Consider the following 15,588-nt stretch of genomic DNA (forward strand, 5'->3'; position numbering starts at 1 on the left):
TTTAATTAAAATATCATGCGTCTCTTTTCTCTCTCTCTTTTAATTATTGGAGAGATTTCGGTGAAAATGACTCGAAATCACCCCTCTTTGACGCAGGCTTCTACACCAAATCATGTCCTGATTTTTTTATTGTTATTTTTTTGGAATTGAAAGAAGGACATAAACCGAAAATTAAATAACAATCAGTCTACAATTCAGGGGACCCGAGGAGTCCCCTATATAGAAGATTATGAAGATGCGATGGTGGTGAGTTCAGAACAGAGGTCTGGAAGGATTCTGGTGAGGTCAATTTTGCAACTGCATCAGCAACTTTATTACATTCGCGGGATCTTAACATCGGTTAACTAACATTCTTGCCAAATCTGATTGATGGCACGGACCAGTGGGAAGGTGCTGAGCTGAGCTGATGTATATTTACATGAACAAATATTAGTATGAAAAATATACAGAAATCTTTATTTTTCTTTTAATTTTAATTTTTCACTAAACATATTGTATCATAAACTTTTTAAATAAATCAAAACAAATTCATGATAATCTGTTATGTGTATTTTCTTCAGTCAGGCTTAAATTTCATATTTTTAATATAATACTCAGTTTAAGGTTTGAATGAAGATAGAAATGCTTTTTAATTAATAAATGGTAATTTGAAATTTGAATAGTCCAAGGATAAGCATACTCCATCGCAATCTTAGGCCTCTTTTAAAAGGCGAAATAAATACAATATAATTTCATACAATAATCATGATTGAATATTTTATTTCCAACTATTTTCCCACTTCAAATCTGTTGTGGCTATAAATTCTTAAACTTGGTTTGGGACTTTAATTTCCTCAAGCCATCTTGTAATAATAATAGCATTCCCCAGAGAGAGAGAGAGAGAGAGAGAGAAGGCAAGAAAAAGGAGAGAGGGATGGATACTAATGAACAAGGATTCCTAGAGGAATTATTAGCTCTAAGAAGAGACAATTGGGACACAGTTCCAACAGAAATGGACAACATTTTCTCTAATGGCTTCAACTTCGATTGCTTTGATGATGCAGCTGCTGCTGCTGGTTTTCTTCCTGACTCCTCCTGCCAAGAATTTACACAGCCATTCGAGCAAGATTTGAGTTTCAACTTCAACGGAGTCTACGACGGTCCATTCGGTGATCAATTCTCGGCAGCACAACAAGTGACAGACACATCGAACAGCACATTCGAAACACCACCGTTTCCGGTTCAAGAAGATTATCACTGGTTGAACATGGTGGAGGAAGCGGAATCCGGCTTCCTCGTTGAAACACTTCACATGTTGGATGCCCAAGCAGCTGCTGCTTGCAAAGTTGAACCTATTCAATCACGTGAAGCGCTGGTTTTCAACATGGGGACATGCAGCACTACGGACCGCAACAATCGAGTCAAGAAATTAAAGGGTCAGCCTTCGAAGAATCTAATGGCGGAAAGACGGAGAAGGAAGCGGCTAAACGACCGCCTTTGGATGTTAAGATCAATTGTCCCTAAGATAAGCAAGGTAAGACAGCCGTTTACTGTCAAAATGAAAGTTGTTTGTTTTTTGAGGGGGCTAAACTGGTTTCTGTTTCCATTGATGCTTTAACAGATGGATAGGACATCCATACTTGGAGATACCATAGATTACACCAAGGAGCTCCTCGAGAGGATAAAAAGTTTGCAGCAGGAGATCGCAGCAGGCTCAAATGAGTTAAATGTGGCTCACATTTTCAATGAAGTTAAACCAAATGAAATCTCAGTCAGAAAGACACCAAAGGTGCTGAATTTTTCTGCAACATTTTTAGTGAAACCTTATTTCCAAACCCTGAAGGAAGTCCCTAAAGTTGTTTTCCTGCAGTTTGAGGTGGAAAGAAGCAGTGTGGGTACGAGGATTGAGATTTGTTTCACGGGGAAACAAGGATTTCTGTTATCGACTTTAACAACGTTGGAAGCATTAGGCCTTGAGGTTGAACAGTGTGTTATTAGTTGCTTCAACGATTTTGCGATGCAAGCATCTTGCTCAGAGGTAATAACAATGATAAAAGGGAAAACCAAAATTGCTAATGTCTCAGAATTAGTTCTTTGTTATGTTCTTACAGACGTTTTGGTCATTAATGCAGGACTTGAAACATAGAGCATCAATAAGTTCTGAAGCCATAAAGCAAACATTGTTTAGAAATGCTGGCTATGCAGGAAGATGTTCGTAGGAACAAAATTAAAGGACCACGAGACGAGCAGCTTTTTGTTTTCATTTTATTTCATTCTTTTTGTTTCCAATTCTCTGTAATTTGTTGAATGAGCTTTTGAATTGCAGTTCTTTATTGGCATTTTCCTCTCTTTTTCTCATCCAAATTTGAGTGTGTGATTTAAAGAGCTTCGAGAGACTGATCTAATTGCATATCTCATGCATTGGATATGGTTTAGCTTCTCTGTAATTGCAAAGTGTTATTACCATCAGGGATAGACTAAATGATGTTAGGATGTCATCTTATCATTTAAATATTTTAAACCTTCATATAAAATAAATATTTTTTATATTTTAATCGATAATTTGATTTTATACCCCTTAAAATTTTAACATAAAATTTTAAATTTATACCTTTAATATAAAATTTCACATCCATTGTGTCATATATGCTTTGTTTTCGGGACTCAAGTTGCGGATGTTTCATGGTTTCTTCGGGCAGAGACAGCTCTGCGAAAATACAAGTTGACTTTGAATGATTAAGGGTTTGTAAAAATGTTTGTTATATTACACGGCAGGATGGTGTTGACATATGCCGATATATGACAAGAAATAGAGACCGAGTGCAAAACCCTGCAGTTTTTCTTGGGGATCTTTGCAAGAAAATCTGTATTGGGATGTGAACCCAAAACAAACACACATGTATGTATATAGAAACAAATCAATTTTACTCCTTTTTATGCCAAATGTTTTTTTCTTAAAAGGATTTTTATACCAAATGTTAAATTTCATCAATTGTTTAGGCTTAAAATATGTTCCGATCCCAGTTTTACAACGAATTCATCATTTTGGTCATTTTATTATTCTTATAATATTTTTTTATTCTTTCATCATTTAATTTTTTTTATTAATTATTAAAAAATATTAAGTGAATTCATCTTATACTATTTAAAAAAGTTAAATTTTGGAAAAAATAATTAAACGAATAGAATAAAAATAACATAATAGATTAATTATTAAATATATAACTTATCCTATAATTTATTTCATATAACCTTAAAGTACTTTTGATTACATTACACATATATCATGTTAAGAAACCTGTCACACCCTAGTTGTTATGGGCTAAATTAAAAGGTTTAAAAATAATAATACTTAATCATTAATTTCTGAAAGTTCAGGGGCTTAGGATATAATATGCCCATAGGTGGGTTTAAAACTCCCTTCCTATTTTTCTCTCATTTTCCTGCTGAAAATCCCGATCGTGCCTTAGGTGGTGTTTGTTTTCACTGTTTAAGGTTTTCAAAGCTCTTATGTTTGCGCTGCGCAGACCACGCGCAGACATTGCGCTTCGTAGACCGTTTGTTTTTTAGAAGACAGAAACTCTTTTAACGTCTGCGCGTCCTCTTCTTGGCGTAGACGTTGACCTATGTCTTCAAAGCTCTTCTAACCTCTTCAAAGAACCATTTTTTTCTATAAATTTTTTAAAAATTATAAAATGTCATTAAATTTAATGAATTATTACAAAATAGTCACTATATTGTTGTAATAAATTATAAAAGTTGGATAATATAATAATTATTTTATAGTATTTAGATAAATTTATTAATAATTTTATAATCTTTTAATAAATTTAATAAGTATTTTATATTTTTTTAAACTTTATTGACGAAAATGATCATTTGTATATAACTCAACGATATCTAATATACTTTATTTGAAAAAATATATTATACTTAGTAAAAAAATATTATACAATTAAACTTAGTAAACTTTTTTTTTATATAAAAACTTAGAAAATCACGGGGACATACAATTATTAGCATTAAAAGACAAAATAAATGTTTTAATAAAAAAATATTCACACTATTGAAAAATCTGATTCTTATCGTTTAATTCTGGTAAAGTACGAAAGTCCCTTTATACAGAATAAATAAATAAAAAACAAATATATTTTTTCTAAATAGAAAAATACTAATTGATGTATATTATATGAAGTATATATTATATATATTTTTTGATGTTACTAGAATCGAATTGTACCACTCGAATAAATTAAGATGATTTAAATGATATTATAAAATCGAGTATTGATATATTTGTGAATCGATAATAATTGAGAATTAAAATATAATTTTTTAACAATTACTTAAACGAAACAATCAGATTGAATTAAAATCAAATTGATTTCATTATCGATTGATTTAATAATAATTTTTAAAATGATATATAATATTAAAACCAAAATCTAATAGTCCGTAGATGTAATAATTTATAATAATAAAATTCGTATATTATTTATTTAATATTTTTTCAAATAAAGTATATTAGATATCGTTGAGTTATATACAAATGATCATTTCGTCAATAAAGTTTAAAAAATTATAAAATACTTATTAAATTTATTAAAAGATTATAAAATTATTAATAAGTTTATCTAAATACTATAAAATAATTATTATATTATCGAACTTTTATAATTTATTACAACATTATAGTGACTATTTTTTAATAATTCATTAAATTTAATGACATTTTATAATTTTTAAAAATTAATAGAAAAAATGGTTATTTGAGTATAGTTTAAAAAATCAGTTTATTTATATTTCAGTTAATTTTAGCAGTCTGCAGACGTTAAAAAACAAACAGTTTTCTTCTTGCAGACTACAGACTTTTGGTCAACCTCTTCTGCTGCAGATGCCTGCAGATGTAGTCCGCAGATTGCAGACCTTTTACCTATGCAAAAACAAACACCACCTTAGTCTTTCTCTCCCTCTCTTTTAAAATAAAAATGTAAGCATCGCTTTTGGCTTTAATTCATTTTGTTTGTCAATTCCATTGGTTGTGGTTTACACCTCCAGTACCCCGTTGTTCGTCGTGTCATGCCCGTTCGTCCAGTGGTCACCGTTTTTTTTATTGCAATTGGTGTTGGAATTATCGGGGAGGAAATAGTTTCGGGTTTTGTTAAAGAAACCCATTTTCTGACGTTGTTTCTGTAAACCAACCCCGATAAGTTATTTCCCATGCTTTGAATTAATTTTCTGGAAATTTTGGTGTGAAAATCGCTGCCGAACGATATTCCACGCGCCCACACGTGTCGTCGTGCACGTGTGGGAATGTTTCGACAGTTTTGAACCGGCCGAACCAATCACCCTTGGACCGAATCGGCTGAATCGGTCACCCTTAAACCGAACTGGCTGAATCGGTAATCCGATCTGACCCGTTGATCATTGACTTTGATCGTTGATCGTTGATCTTTTGACCATTGACTTTGACTTTGACCATTGACTTTGACCGTTGACTTTTTCCAAAACCCCCTATCTTTATGTTTTTCGACATCCTGATTCCGTTTTCACAATAAGTTTGGATAAATTATGACCCGAAAGACATGTTTTACCTCAATTTTTAATATTAAATCTTAATTATGTTAAGTAAAGTGTGGGGTTTTGAATTCACTTTTGGGTTTAATTTTCTGAAGGTATCCTCACATCTCTGGAGCGCTCTCCAATTGACCCTGATCAGTCTCGCCCTCCTTAATTCGATTTTGATCACTTGTCCTGAGATACGCGTAAGTATTAGATTTGTATTTTATGGCATATTCTATTTAGTAGTTGGAATCCGTATTTATGGTAGAGTATTATTTTATGTTCTCGATCCGCAGGACCTAATACTACTGACCGTGAGAAGCGTAAGGCTTAGCTGACATCGAGTATCTTCTTTAGGTGTGTATTCTTTACCTAATTGATACTCGGATATGTTAGACTGCTATGTTAATACTTCTGCTTAAAGTATGTTTGTAATTTGGTTGCACTTACCTATATCATTCATATTTTTGAATAATGTCGCACCACTTTTTATCTGCTTATTGATGTATTTCTGATCTGCATGGTATTAATTCTCAATTATGACATCTACATGGGATTGGTTCCCCTTTCTGACATCTGCATGGGATTAGTTGACCCTTCTGACATCTGCATGGGATTAGTTCCTCGTTCTGACATCTGCATGGGATTAGTTCTCTGTTCTGACATCTGCATGTGATTAATTCCTCGTTATGACATCTTCATGGGATTATATCCCCATTATGTTTAACTATAGCGAAAGGTAAAATAGGGTGTCATTGGTTATGCTTTCTGTTCATTAAATTCAGATTTAATTTTATACTTTAATTGCATTGTTTTGCATATGCTTCGATATCTACTTTACTTTAGAGGACACACTAGGCTTCGTAGCTCATTTCCTAGTTTCTGTCTTTTCAAATTACTCAGACTTATAGGATTTATGATTGGTACTTGGAGGATTGTTTATTGTCATTCTCTTCCAGATATCGTATGGATGTGTACTCTCAAACTTCTAGGCTTAACTAAATTGGGGTCGATCAACTGCAAAACATGTCACCATCTCCCTACTTTAGGGGAATTTCATTTCCTAGAGCTTATCTACATGTGTCGAATGAATGTTGTGAAGACTATTGGCCGTGAGTTCTATGGAGAATACACGAGGAGATTTGTTTGGGTCGTTAAAGAAGCTAACTCTCATAGACTTCCCTGATTTGGAACTCTGGTGGAGCATAAATGGGGGGAAAGAATTTCAGTCACTTGTTAAATTAACTATCAATAAATGCCCTAGGTTGAAGAACATGCCGCAATTTCCTTCAGTTAAGTATTTAAAATTACGGAACTGCCATGAAACTTCGCTAACATCGGTGATAAATGTATCCTCACTTTCTATCCTAGTTATTGATTTTTTACAGGACAGTTGATTCTATTGGATCACTTGCTTCAAAACAATGTCAATCTCATCTCTCTAACCAACAGTTCTTGTCCCAATCTTCGGTACATCCCTCCTAGTTTGGGGAACCTCGTCTCTCTAAAAACATTGACAATTCGTTGGTGCGAGGAGCACGTATCTCTGCCACAGTAATTGCAAAACCTCAGCTGCCTACAGTCTCTGAAGATCAGTGAACGTCATAGCCTTTCTGCTCCACCCCAGATTATATCCGGGTTAATCTTCCTTAAACATTTATCCATTGAGAACTGCCGTAACATAAGCTTGTTACCAATTGGACTGCAACATCTTAGCTCTCTCGAGCTTTTAACGATAATGTATTGTCCAAGTTTGGTTTCTTTGCCAAATGAGTGGCAAAACCATTCTGAGGAGTTTGTGCATTTTAAGCTGTCCACAGCTATCATTTCTGCCTGATAGTATTTAGTATGTCAAGACACTGCTTAGTCTGGAAATCCATGGTTGCCCTGGCTTAAATGTGTTGCCTGAGTGGATCTTAAATCTTTCACTTCTAAGATCCTTGGCAATATAAGATTGTCAGGATTGTCCTAATATCACATCACTTCCTGAGAATCTTCAATGTCTCAGCAATCTCCAACGTCTTTCTATTCAAGAGTGTCCTAGGCTTGAAGAACATCACAAGAAAAATACAGGTGACGGCTGGCCAAAAAAAGCTCATATTGCACATATTTACATCGGATCACCAGACCTCAATAAAGAGAATGTTGCCAGCAGCTCATTGCGCTGAAGTAGAATAAATCCCATCTATGTGGTGATGCTATTGGTAGGTCAACTTTTTTATTCTCTTTAAATTTCTTCTCAATAAGTTTTTTTTTACCAATGTTTTCTTTCAACAGATTATCAATGTCAGCGAGTGGGGAATTTGGAAAGCCCGAAAATTAATTCAGCATGCAAAAAGTAATGAGAAAACTTGTAATACCCCAAAATTTTGGTTAGTGGCCAAAATGTAATTTTTGAAAGTTTAGTGACAAAAGTATAAAGTTTAGGGACCAAAAAGGTAATTTTTAAAGTTCATGGACCAAATATATAATTTTAAAAGGTATGTATTTTGACCCTAAAAATGAATATTTCATCCCCAAGAATGACGTTTTGGTGGGAATCATATTATTGATTCGAAATTTGGGTTAAAAGCTTTAAAGTATTAAAGTTAGGTAAAATTTTGATAAATCGGATTGAATAGAAATTTTGAGAAAATTGAATAATGATAAATTAAGCTTAAAATATTATTTTCACATTTTAAAATGATGGAAAAAAATATAAACCATTAGATTTGAGGATTTATTTACATGTTTAATTTGGATCGTTGGATTTAAGTGGTAATATTGAAAATTTTGGGAAATTGCATGGATAAAATGACAAAGGATAAAATAATTTGTTCATCTTTGACTTTGGAAAGACGATAAGAGTTATATAGCTTGGTATGATGGTAATTATAAGGTTTCATTAATGGTAAAATGGTCACTTCTCAATCAAATGAATTTTAAATTCATTTAAGCTTAAATAAAGAATAAATTAACATGAAACTTTAGGAATAGTATCGAAACTCCCAGGCAAGTATAGAAACTTGCCAGAACAGAGGGCTAAAAATGTCGATACTTATATAAAGTATCGAAACTTTAGTAGGAGTATCGATACTCCAGGGATAGTATCGATACTCCAGGGATAGTATCGATACTTTCAGTCTATTATGGGGGGAAGGTCAATTTTTTAGGGATTTAGACATGAGGTATCCTAACACTTCATTATATCAACAAATAAGACTACAAGTGGAACAATATTAATGTTAATTCAAATGTAGAAACCAAATAATTAGGGATAAATAATACTAGCCTTGTTTAATGCTCGGGAAATGATTTGGACACCCGAGTTCCTTTAGAAAAGCGAGCGGAGTCGAAAGTATAGATACAGTCTGGATATCCTTAGGTAGGGCGCAAGGCCCTTAAAATCGACTAACTAAGGCCGAGGCTTGAAACTCTCAAGGGTGGGTTAGTCAGGGGTATGGTGTCCGATGCAGAATTTCAGGGGACATATCTCAGTAAACTAGATGGGTGCGTGAGCTCTGAGATGCATAAATCCCTCAGTCGCACCATGATGTCTAAAGTAATTTAGAGAGTGAGTATCGTAAGGATAAGCAGATCGTATCAGTAGACTTGATATCTTAAACTTTTCAGTGATATGAAGTTAGTATGTTTCAGATATTAGTGTGTAGCTGAGTTAGTTAGCTCAGCCTTCAGATGTTTCTGTGGTCAGGTTAGTAGATCCAACAGGTGAGGAGTAGTAGATAGATCAAAACCAAGTTCAGACCAGTGCAGATTCAGAGTATGTCTCAGAATTTTTGAAAGGGCATGTATATTTGTAAAATTTATTGTCCAGTTGAGTCGTAGTTTCAGTAGAGCGGTCTATATTATTTTTGTAAAGTGTAAATATTTTAATTTGGATCTCTTTAGTGTAAAGATTTTATTTATTTTTCAGTTTATTTTATAGTTGTTTTATAATTAAAGAAAGTAAGAGAAAAGTTGGTCAACCACTTCGGCGGTTCCGTGTAGCATCTTAAATCGGTCGACGGTGTGTCGTACTGGCCTAGGGTGTTACATTTGCTACCCTATTTTCTGACCTATCATTGATTAAAAATTTATATTTTTTCATGTACACCTTGAAATCAATAGCCACTTGTTTTAAATAAAACAAGACTGATATATGAATCGAACAGTATAGAAATCATCATCTAATCACTTCTGTATAATTTTTGGTGATTTTCTAAACTTATTGTTCAAATCATAATTTCTAGCCAGCTTTCCCTAATTAACATCCTTAGTTTATTCCATAATTCAATTAGCTTACCAAATGAACATTTATTCATGAATCACAAATATCATAACATTTAGGAGTCACTTCTTACCATAGTGACTTCGTCACTCGCTCATCGCAAGCCAAAGTTCATTAGAAAACATAAATACAAATTAAATATGTACTCAAATTTGCCTCACTATTAAACCTTTTCTACGATAATCTTCTCAATCTCACACTTTTTCCTTCCCATTTCGAGTCACTTGGATCACTAGACTTATCGTGGTCTGACAACGTCATTTAATAACATAAAATACTCAAACTATATGTTAGTATCGTATTGACATAATCTAAACTTAAAAATATAAAAGTCTATAGAAATAAAATTGATACTTAATCGATACAAAACTAAATCATAAATCCATAGTAATTTCAACTTCCAAAAATCTTCATTTGATTCCATAAATATTTATTTTCATCATCTTCCCTTCAACTTTTGCAAATTTCACAATTAAACCACTAATTATGAATTCCTTTTTTGAATTCATATCAACATTTCCATTTAATTCATAATGATTTTTTACCATTATGATCATTTCACATAAATTACTAAAATTTCCATCATTAAAATTTCATGCTAAAATAATACCATCACATTTGAAAATTCATAATTAAGTCTCAACTTTTGAGACTATTCGAATTCCATCACCAAATTTACACTTTGATCCCAAATCATTTATTTAACTTAAAATTCAACATTGAATACTCCAATTTACACATTTATGCATAAATGTCCCTCAATTATCAGAACTTGCAAACTATCCCTTTTTCTATCTCAAGGTTCCAAATTGATCTAAATTAATTTCCAAAGCATGTAGAATCATTACAATATTAATTTTAAACCGTAGGAAATTTTTGAATAATTTTTCTCTATTTCCCCCCTTTGGTCGAATCTTCATTAAGCAATAGGGCAAGGATTTCATTCAATTTCAAGCATGAATTCAAGCTCCCAAGATCAAATTCATGCAATTCTAATCATCATAACATCAAATTAAATCAAAATTCAACCAATTTTCCCAATAATCTCTAACTTAGCCAAAACCCATATAAACTTTTATACTTGATTTTGTTCATCACCAAGACTTGTAAATTAATATACAACATCAATAACATAAAAATCAAGCTTTAAATCACCAAAACCCAACTTGTTAGTCAACCACCCAAATCATAAAATTCATCATCCAAGCATGTTTCCATGAACTTTTTATACCAAATGATAGAGAATTTCACGAAGATTAATTATATATCTAATAACTTAATCCAAAAATCAATTAAATAAGCCTAAAAGTGAAATTGAAAATAATTTCCTTACCTTCCATGGAGTTCACAGTTTGAGGAAGAAGAAGGCTGGAAATTTCTCTTTTTTCCCCTTCCTAATTATCACTTAAACACATGGCTTTATCCTAATTTAAAATTCATTTTATGAGAAATCCCAAATTTTCCATTAATGAATCTTGATAATTACCTTTTGCCATTGAAATATATCTCATTAGTCAAAGATGAACCAACTTGTAGTTCATTTGGTCACCAAAGTTTCCCAAATTCGGCTAAATAAGGAAAATTAACTTCATTTCCACTTATCCATATTAAATTTCACTGTTCTAAAATATGGAAATAATATTTCCAACCTTTATCTAGTATCGTTCAAATTTTCGTGAAATTTTGGTTCGATCCGATTATCTGATTTCTTACTTCACTTTATTACTTTATAGTTTTTAGTATAAATCCCGAATCAAAATTATGATTCCCACGAAAACATTTATTTCGGGACAAACTATTCATTTACAGACCAAAATATATAACTTTTAAAAATTATATTTTTTATCCCTAAACTTTTACAAATTTATACTTTGGTCACTAAACTTTCAAAGCTTGCTTTTTAGTCACTAACCAATATTTGGGGTATTACAAGGTCCATCTTGGGTTAGACCAAATCTCCTAACCCGAGATCCACGGCGTTACAAAAGTAGTTTTAAGAGTATGCACAAATACAAATAGTCGTAGTTCAGAAAATATATCGTTAAGACAGTCACAGTTTAAAAATTGTATTGTTCAGAAAGAAACATATCTTTCATAAATGTGTTGTTGGGACACCTAACATATAATTCAGGAATACATGGTTCCAACATCTCACAGATAATTCAAAAACAGATTTGGTATGAAATTAATAAATTATGCAGTTTAGAACACAAACTATAGTAACACAGACAAAGACACACATAAATTCATATATAATAGTATAACAGCATAACATTAATCAACATTTAATAAATTCTGGATTCCACAATAAAATTAATTAAACAGAATTAAAGTAGTTATAGCACGATAAAGACACATCGTATAATTACCACTCAAAACCGTTAAAATTCTACGATCACTTCGCCTTGATTCCAATTTATACTCGTACCATTTCTATCTATGCCTTTGGCGCACAAGAGATGGAGGACTTGAGATCGATTGCTTTTGTCAAAGTAGAGAGATGTAGCTTTGATTTGAATTAAAAACAAAATGTGAGAGTGCAATTTCCATTGAAAATCATGGTGAGGTTTATGAAGACAAAGGGGCGTGAGAGAATATTAGGTTTTCCATTTTAGGTGATATATATATATATATATATATATATATATATATAGGAAAAGATACGTGCCGGTCAGAGTTTCAGTAAAATTGAATTTCAATTTCACTTATAGATTAATCACGAAAAAGATCTCCAAAGGTTTTAGAACTTATAAAACTGCCTTTAAAATTTATAAGATTTTCAGAAAGTATATCCAAAAACGACATTTATTCTATTTAATACCAGAAATAAAAATTTAAGCCAATAAAATTTTTGAATTATAAAGACTAAAATATTAATCAAGATTTTAGGGTGTGACACGATTAATCTAGTAAGAATACTTTGTATAAGTGTTGACGATATGCATATTATATATATTATGTATAATATATTTAAAAATATTTTTTAAAATTTTGAATAATTTATAAGTTATCATTTTATAATCTATGATATATATTCAAAAAAATTTAATTTTTTATAATAGGTTTAGTATTTTTATTATGTATATTCGATTTTTTAGTAATTTATTTTTTTTATTTTTAAGGTTATCTCCCTCCTTTGTCCTCATTTTTTTCTTATTTTTTCTTTGAGTTTGTATCGTTTTTTATAGATCATATCAACTTTTTTTCTTTGATTTTCTTCAGCCAGCGGCGACACCAACTTTGTTTTTTAATAAAAATAATTATACATGTGTTGTACGTTTATCTCTGCTTTTATGGCACATTTTTTGATTTTTTATCTCGATTGTTTGTTCGTTCTTTTATTTATATTTTCTCAATGTTGGATTTGATGATATCACAACTGATCAAGATGGCTCTTATTCGAAATCTTGTTGATCTTCCCTGCTATGGACCTTTGGATTGAATTTGGATAGTTTCTCACGACGCTCAGCTCTGATCTGCAGTTCTCGGTGGCCTTTCAATAGCTTAATTCCCTTTTTTAGTTTGTTTGCTGATGCAATCAGATTTATTCATATCTATTTTAGTCTCTTGGTTGAGTTCTTAACATTTTCCATGTATGGTCCTTATATGGTCTAAAGTGGCTAGTTTCAATGTTATAGGAAAAATCTAAATTATATATTTAGTTTATGATGATAGTTGTAAACTCTTATTGTAATTTTGGATATTTTTATTTTTTTTAATAATACTAGCGGCTTCTGTTAAAATTTATTTTTAATATTTATTTTTTGAAAATATTTGAACTTTTTTATATTTAAGATTTGAAAATAACTTTTGTTTTATAAAAAAAATAAATAAGCCCTTGAAATTAAAAAAAAAACAATTTGACCCTCGAACAAAATCAAAAAACCAATTTAGTCTATCTACCATTACATCAACCACAATGGCTTGCCACATTAGCACCGTAACGGTTAACAACAGAAATGTTTGTCAAATGGCCGCATTAAATTTATTTTCTGAATTAGAGGAACATATTGAGAGAAAAAATAATACGAGAACCAAAATATATATTTTTAAAATATAGGGACCTTTGATGTCATTTTACCTTTTTGGTGTTTATACCGTTTGGGAGGTTGCATTTAAAATATTTTATTAAATGGTGTTCAAAGTGACTGAGTGAGTGAACATAATTGAAATCTTTGAAGGCACCTTTGTTCTAATAACGGCATTCATTCATTTAATAATATCGGATAGAACATAATTGAAATCTTTGAAGTTTTTGGCAAATTTGAAACAACTCGGCAAATTTACATGCATTTCAACCTTCTAAAAGTTTTTGGCGTTTACTATAAGCATCATTTTGTGTACATAGAGTTTTTCATCTCTCTTTTGTATATACATTTTTGCAGATCTACACTTCTCTGTTCTTGGCCTTGCAAATGAGTCACATATGCAGCAACCACATTTGTCAACATTGCATCCTTCAGAAACTTCTTAAGCCCAAGTAGCCAGGAACAAACGTAGGATTTTATGTTAGGGTAGGCGAGCTTCTAGACGTAGTTATAAAATGGCCAAATGCTAAGAGGAAGAAAACATATTTTCAATGGAAAATACATAGAAAAAATTTAAAACATATGATAATTTTAAATTTTCATGAGGGAGAATACCCCAACCACCCTCTCGGGCCATCTCCTGATAACTCAAAAGATGTTCAAATTCAAGAAATTGGCCAACTTCAGCTCCTCGATCATTTATGCAGATCTGATCACTAACTCCCTCACGTAGGGGTTTCATTCAACAGCCTGGTTTGATTCAGCAGCCCTGAAATGTAACAAATCCTAGCTTCAAAGATGTCGATGATATAATGGAGATGAGAAATTAATTGTCGAGCGGTATGTCAATCTTTCATACGGATGAGTTGTCGAAATTACTAGTCTAGTGTTGAATTTGATTGAATAAGGGAAAATGTTGTTTGAACAGCCCCCTCTGTTGTGAGATTTAAAAAACAAATCATGTGCCAATGCATTATGAAACTTCTTTGAGATTAAATAAATTTGGTATTCCCATTTTAAACTCTTAACAGCCTATTATTACGGATTACAGAAATAACACATCAGAATTTACAGGAAAGTCCAAACTTCAAGTCCATTTAAATGTCAAACGAACAGAACAGAGGATGCCAGCTAGAAGAATCTTTGTATCTCAAATTGGACGGGGGCCACGCGAACACAGGCCCCCACTACCACAAATTATGACGTAGGCTCTCCCAACTATGGGGAGACCATAGACAAGCTCCACTCCCAAGTGCAATGGAGGTCGCTTACCTAGACCATGAATCTTGATGATCCTCCATCGACCACGTCCAGGTAAGTGGTCCACTCATGTATTTACTCAATGTGGGATATTGCCTCAGCATAAAATATAGCTTTACTCAAACTAGTAATTGTTTTTCCCTTCACTTACGATTCCATGATCTGACTATATTCACTTGGATTCCAAGGTAAATCCTTAACTAAACCTAAAATATCATCAAATAATCCATTAAGACTATCCTAATATTTGAATCTTGAACCTAAACAGGTGGTCTTCAATCAGTTATGCAGATCTGATCACCAACTCCCTCGTGTAGGGGTTTGATTCACCAGGAATCCAACAATGAGCTTCTAATATAACCATTGCTCAAAATCTGGTAACTTGATGTCCAGTTGCTAATGAAATAGTATGTGGTCATCATGCAAGAGGGCTTCTGTTCCCTTCGAGCTGCTTCGAAGGTTGTACCATAGTCCCCCTTTGCTCTTGCGAAT

At 32.2% G+C, this 15,588-nt stretch overlaps 1 protein-coding gene and 1 non-coding gene across 2 annotated transcripts; one reads left to right on the forward strand and one right to left on the reverse strand.

Annotated features, from left to right (window-relative positions):
* Window positions 1-890: 890 nt before the first annotated feature.
* On the forward strand, window positions 891-2,246 carry LOC120216464 (transcription factor bHLH93-like). The gene is made up of 4 exons (XM_039213885.1): window positions 891-1,513; window positions 1,601-1,768; window positions 1,850-2,017; window positions 2,112-2,246. The coding sequence occupies exons 1-4, from the start codon at window positions 914-916 to the stop codon at window positions 2,196-2,198; spliced, it is 1,023 nt and encodes a 340-aa protein (XP_039069816.1). The 5' UTR covers window positions 891-913; the 3' UTR covers window positions 2,199-2,246.
* Window positions 2,247-14,995: 12,749 nt separating this feature from the next.
* LOC120216542 lies at window positions 14,996-15,158 on the reverse strand. Its single transcript, XR_005525061.1, has one exon. It is a non-coding gene; the product is annotated as a U1 spliceosomal RNA (small nuclear RNA).
* Window positions 15,159-15,588: the final 430 nt, after the last annotated feature.

This window comes from Hibiscus syriacus, unplaced genomic scaffold, assembly GCF_006381635.1.
Source record: "Hibiscus syriacus cultivar Baekdansim isolate YM2019G1 unplaced genomic scaffold, ASM638163v2 tig00110160_pilon, whole genome shotgun sequence".
Taxonomy (NCBI): domain Eukaryota; kingdom Viridiplantae; phylum Streptophyta; class Magnoliopsida; order Malvales; family Malvaceae; genus Hibiscus; species Hibiscus syriacus.